The sequence below is a fragment of the Cryptomeria japonica genome, chromosome 4 (assembly GCF_030272615.1).
Source record: "Cryptomeria japonica chromosome 4, Sugi_1.0, whole genome shotgun sequence".
Lineage (NCBI taxonomy): Eukaryota > Viridiplantae > Streptophyta > Pinopsida > Cupressales > Cupressaceae > Cryptomeria > Cryptomeria japonica.
Window position 1 is genome coordinate 72,784,173 of NC_081408.1, and position 6,107 is coordinate 72,790,279.

The 6,107-nt window shown below is 33.7% G+C and overlaps 1 protein-coding gene across 1 annotated transcript; it reads left to right on the forward strand.

Annotated features, from left to right (window-relative positions):
* Window positions 1-411: 411 nt before the first annotated feature.
* Window positions 412-3,653, forward strand: LOC131077880 (phenylcoumaran benzylic ether reductase IRL1). The gene is made up of 5 exons (XM_058015469.2): window positions 412-752; window positions 1,123-1,257; window positions 1,365-1,602; window positions 2,079-2,282; window positions 3,291-3,653. Exons 1-5 carry the CDS (start codon window positions 573-575, stop codon window positions 3,452-3,454), a joined length of 921 nt encoding a protein of 306 aa, XP_057871452.2. The 5' UTR covers window positions 412-572; the 3' UTR covers window positions 3,455-3,653.
* Window positions 3,654-6,107: the final 2,454 nt, after the last annotated feature.

Genomic DNA, 6,107 nt, shown 5'->3' on the forward strand with positions numbered 1-6,107 from the left:
GTTTTGTAAAAGTTGGATTATTCATCATATAACTCTCCACTTTATGAAGTAGATAAGTGTAGAATTTTGAAATATGTAATAATGAATTCATTTTTGTCAACTGTGGAGAGGCTAAAGTCACAATTTGGTAACCAGAGGTGGACAGCTCCATTTCAACTACCTTCACTAAGAAAACCCCTTTCTCCTACCTTAACTAACAAACAACTCACATGAGACTTTTCTAAAGCGACTTCTTAACTGACACCTTACCTGACACAATTATGTCCATGTTCATGTATGTTCCATTATTTCGTCCACATTCACTCTAATTATCTTCATAGATGCTCAACCAGCACTTCAAACAAAAATCGATTCCCATGATTTCAATAATTCATCCATGGGATGCTTGCATGAAAAGACTATCGTATTATATGCTCAAACGTGGCACAAAAAGCTGTACCATATTATCTAAAAACCTTCAGAGAAAAGCATTTTTTATATCATACTTTCTATATTTCTAGGCTTCATATAAACCATAAATACCACATTTTCCATTGACTGGAATACAGACTATTGAAGCAAATTTGGTGAAGATGGGAAACAGCAGAATTCTGATAATCGGAGCAACAGGCTACATTGGCCGCCATGTAGTCAATGCAAGCCTTGCTCAAGGCCATCCTACTTTTCTCCTTGTTAGAAGTTCTACAGCTTCTAATCCTGAGAAGGCCCAGCTGCTAGATTCATTCAAATCCTCTGGAGCAACTATACTCCATGTATCTTACCAGTACTCTCTTATTTACTAATTCCTTTCTTCAATCAGGATTGATTTTTTTCAATATTAATATTGTTTTATGAGATTGTACAATCTATGGCATAGATAATGTTGATTTTGGATTGAATTGTGTTCAAGTTTTTTAAATCAACGTTTCAAATAGATGATCTTGTTTCTGGATTGAATTGTGTTCAAATTTTTTAAATCGATGTTTGAAATCACATTCTATGATACATCTTCAGAATGATAGAAAACGAAAAAAAATCAAAAAAATTTAATATTGTTGTTTCTACATTACGCAAATGCAGAGGGAACTAAAGAAATCAACAAAGATGATTTAAAATTGCTGTTTTTTCAATACCCATGTGCAGGGATCCATAGATGATTATGCAAGCCTTGTAGAAGCCATCAAGAAGGTGGATGTAGTCATTTCCACAGTGGGTGCACCACAGATAGCAGATCAAGTCAATATCATCAAGGTGATCAAAGAAGTTGGATCTATCAAGGTACATTTCATATCTATAGTTTGACCAATTCCATGACAATGATATTGATCTGTTTTCTAATTTTTGTCTTTTGTCTTGATTTTTAAAAAAAAATCTCTGTTTTGCAGAGGTTTCTGCCTTCAGAGTTTGGGAATGATGTTGAGAGAAACCATGCAGTGGAGCCAGTTAAGAGCATGTTCGACTTGAAAGTCAAGATACGTCGAGCTATAGAGGCAGAAGGCGTTCCATATACATATGTCTCTACCAACTGTTTTGCAGGCTATTTCCTTTCAGGCTTGGCCCAGCCTGGCCTTATAGCTCCTCCAAGGGATAAAGCTGTTATTTATGGAGATGGCAATAACAAAGGTATGTAATGAAATTGGGTATCAATTCAAACCGTTCCTGAGTTTCCAGACCTGTCTTATGATTTTAAATTTTCCTTTGAATTGACCCAGGTGAATTTTTTTATTCAAATACATTTTGTGTTATGGTTTGTAGTAAAATTTTGTTTCTGCCCAAGGATCTCTGTTATTAGTTATCTTAATGAGCAGGTATTCCATTTAATGAGTTTTAGTAGGTCGGGGATCTCTATTCCAGTAACTTTAGATAATCTCTTCTTTTTGTGAGAATGCAGCTGTGTATATGAGGGAGGAAGTTGAATTGTCCCAGATGAATTGTCTAATTACATTTTCTGTTATGTTTTGTAATAAGTTTTTGTTATTGACCTAAGGATCTCTGTTATTAGTCCTCCTAGTAAGCAGGCATTTCATGTAATGAGTGTTAGTAGGTCAAGGATCTCTGCTCTTGTAGCTTTAAATAATCTATTCTTTGTGGGAATGCAGCTGTGTATGTGAGGGAGGAAGACATTGGGACATTCACAATCAAGGCTGTGGATGATCCAAGAACCTTGAATAAGACCCTCTATTTGAGGCTTCCAGCCAATATTTACTCCACTAATGAGCTTGTAGCACTATGGGAGAAAAAGATTGGGAAGATTCTGGAGAAGATCTATCTGTCTGAGGAGCAGGTTCTTAAATTAATTGAAGGCGAGTATATTAGAATACATAATTTTATATTTCAAATAATTATGTTAGATATCAGTAGTTTTTTTAGATCTTGAAATAGAAAATCAGGTATTGGAAGGGCATCTTAAATTTTTTGAGATTTTTTAAGATTATTTTAAAGTGGGTAGTTTTATGAATTTTATTATTTTGAGTCAATAAATATAAAATAATAAAAAGATTAATAGATGTGAATATAAATATTTCATATGATTACAAATGACAGTAAACAAGTTTAAGCTGGTGGGGCAATTGCTAGCCCCACTCCAATTGTAATCCCTTAATTTTTGAACTATAAAATAAGGACTGTTGTTGAGAGAGATTCTATTTGATTTTATAACAATTTTTTTTGCTTACTTCATAAGATTACCGCTCTTTAAAATCGATGTGGAAGCCTTCCTGAAGGAACACCAACTTTACAGAAATGTACTTAAAAAGTTAAATATGAACTGTTCAATGCTCAAATATAATGTTTAAGTAAAGGTACTTTTTATAGGATTTTTTTTTTGCAAAACTTTTTCTTTATGTCAGTTTTCATGGTGATTGACAATTTATAGGTTTATTATATAGTTATCAGTATTCAACTGTGTTGTTTTTCAAGTCAAATTCACTAACCCATGTTTCATTTATTCTCATGAGACATGGGTTCTTCTGAACCACCACTCATGAAACATTGGTTAGTGAGTTTGATTCGAAAAACAACACAGTTGAATCCTGGTAGCAATATCATAATTTGACTTGCTATAGAAAATAGCTCTAACTGATCAATTTGAAGTTTATTGAATATTATGTGGTTAGATTGCTGTTTCAAACCAACAATTAAAACAATTTCATTTTTTCTTTCTGATGCTACCAATGTCCAATGTACCCTGTAAACCCAAAACAGAAGCAGATTTGTTTTGAGGGGTAGAAAATTTATTTATGATCTAATATTGAAAATCACCATTGAAAAAATAAATTTAACAACTCATATATTTGTTGCTGGTGATGCAGAGACACCTTTTCCAGGGAATATCTTTTTGGCAATCTTTCACACCATATATGTGAAAGGTGATCAGACTAATTTTGAAATCCCATCTGATGGTGTGGAAGCGAGTGAGTTGTATCCAGATGTCAAATACGTTACTGTCAATGAGTTCCTGAGTCAGTTTGCTTGAATTATATGAGACACTCTTGGAAGAAGTCAGATATTAGGTAGATGAGAATAAAAGTTTGAATCATTACAGTTAGTGAAATATGCATACTAGGTATGGGCAATTGCGCGATATGGTGTATTAAGTCTACAGAGGTGGGTCTCTTATATGTCATAATGCAGAGCAAATCTTTATTATATATGTTTGAGATTTTCATTTTTAATTTGCAGTTTGTTCGATAAATTAATTAGATATATACTTCAGATTTTCAGGTGTATTATAGTGAGTGATGGATGAAAAAAAAATTAAGAAAAAGAAAAAGTAAAATAAAACAGATTTTATTCAATAAAAGTAATGTTTTTTATTTTAAAAAGGAAATTTTAATTATAAGACAATATTTTTAATAACAAAAAGCAATATCTAATGTAAGTTTGATATGTGTTCAACATGTAATTTAGGTGGTTTAAGAAAGTTTTATTATTGTGATTTTCATTTGGGTGATTGTGAAGAGGATGGAACATTTTATTTTGATTTGAACCTTGGTGGTTGCTTCACCAACAAAGTGTTTTAACCGCGACACTCTGAAGACTTTTAGTATTATAATTTTTATTCATTTTTATTTTAATATTATATTAGTATAAATATATTTATGTAATATTAATTATAACTCTTATTTTAAGAAAAAAGTTATAATATAATAATACAAATTTCATAATGAAAATATATATTTTTCTTAAAAGCATAATCCTAAATTAATTTTAAAAAATTATATAATTAAAACTATAATGATAAGGGGTTAACCCTGCAGTGCAATGGTTGTTGCATCCCATTGTTGATAGTGGATTTTTGGTTTGAATCCTTGTCTGAGCACCTGTGTCGTTAGTACATCTATGCCACTATGTTCCCCCACCCACCGTGCTACTACTGACCTTGTCCGTGGTTGGTGTCCTTTGTGCTAAGGCGTTGATGCCTCCCTATGCTCGCTGATCACGTGGTAGTCTTCAGTGCTGACCTGAGCCTTGGTGTTGACAATGTGGCAGATGATCTAGTTCATGATGCTGAGATGTTAATGTCCCTCTCTTCTCATGGTATGTGGATATAGTTGAAGGTAGGAAGAAGTCATGGAGAGATAAGGAGATTGGAGTGATAAGGAGAGAGTAGAGTGATAAGGAGATTGGAGTGAGAAGGAAAGAGTGGAGCGATAAGAAGTACAAAGAGATAAGGAGAGAGCGAAGCGATAAGGAGATTGGAGTGATAAGGAGAGAGCGGAGTGATAAGGAGTATGCAATGATAAGGAGAGAAAAATAGAGAGATAAGGGGAGAACAAAGTGATAAGAAGAAATGTTTGTGAGAATCCCTTAGGAGGTGTTGATACCTCAGCATAAGGTACTCAGGGATGGGGCCCCACTCTGTGGCTACACTAGTTCAAGCAGAAAAAAAATATAATGATAAAATTAATCTCAAATTTAATAATTAATTTGTAGTGTAATATTATATTATTTTTCATGTTTATGTAATATTAATTATAATTCGTCTTAATTAAATAACTATTAATAACTATCAAAGTGAAAATAGACATTTTCTGAATAACTTGATGAAAAATATTCAAATTTAGGATTAGAAGTTATTATATTATTTTGTATATATATTCTTTTGCTTGGTAATAAGTTATATATTATTGATATCCAAAAATAAAGTTCACATAGTATGGTTAAAACAAAAATAAAAGGCCAACTTTAAACAATCCTACCAAAAAGGTTGTACTGCTAACTTTAAAAAATCCTACCAAAAAGGCTTTTAACTAGATGACCCCCAACCTACCTAGATACATCCAAAAATTTTAAACCCTGGCTAAAAAGTGAGAGCAACAAGTCACTGGAATTTCCTTCGGCACTTGTCTCTTGCCACCCGAGCAACTCTTTTCTCCAATGGCCTCGTCGGCCTCAGACACATCACTCATCTCTGCTCCCACTCAGCTTCTTCCTTTGCCTATGCTATGATAGCCTCCAATTCCTCGATTTCAATGTACATTTTCAAGACATCACAACCCCTTCTGGCCTCTTGAGTGCGATGGAACCTGCATATTCATGTTTACCACTAAAGGAATGGAAATAAACCAACATTGTCTCCATTCTCTCCATCCTCCATACCTTCATGGGAATAAACCCCACACCCGACTCCACCCATTCTAGAAAAAAGTGCAATCCTATCAGATGATCTTTGTGTATAATTGTCTGCATAACCTTCTTCACTGTGGTCGTGTTTTCACCCAATTCTAGGCCCCAAGCCATAATGAGAGCATAAACATCCATTCTAGTTTCAAAACAAAATTTAAATGGGCTAAAGTCCCTGCAAACACAAAGGCCACACTTTGGGATAGTAATTCATCATGAAATTTGAACATCTTTTGAAGCTGGCCTATATTAATTTTGACGAAAAAAACAAATATCCACCTCTTGCTTCATAGGGAGAAGTTGGCCTCTACGAGTGCTTCAAAACCATAACCCCACTGGACAAAAATAAATTTGAAACCTTCTCAGAGCATTTGTTTCAAGTTTTAAAGCCTTCTTAATAACACTTCAAATGATAGGGGATTGAAATAAATGTCGTCTCATGCTTCATCAAAGGCATCATTAACAAGGCATCTTGCTGAACTCGAGTGTCACCTTTTACTCAC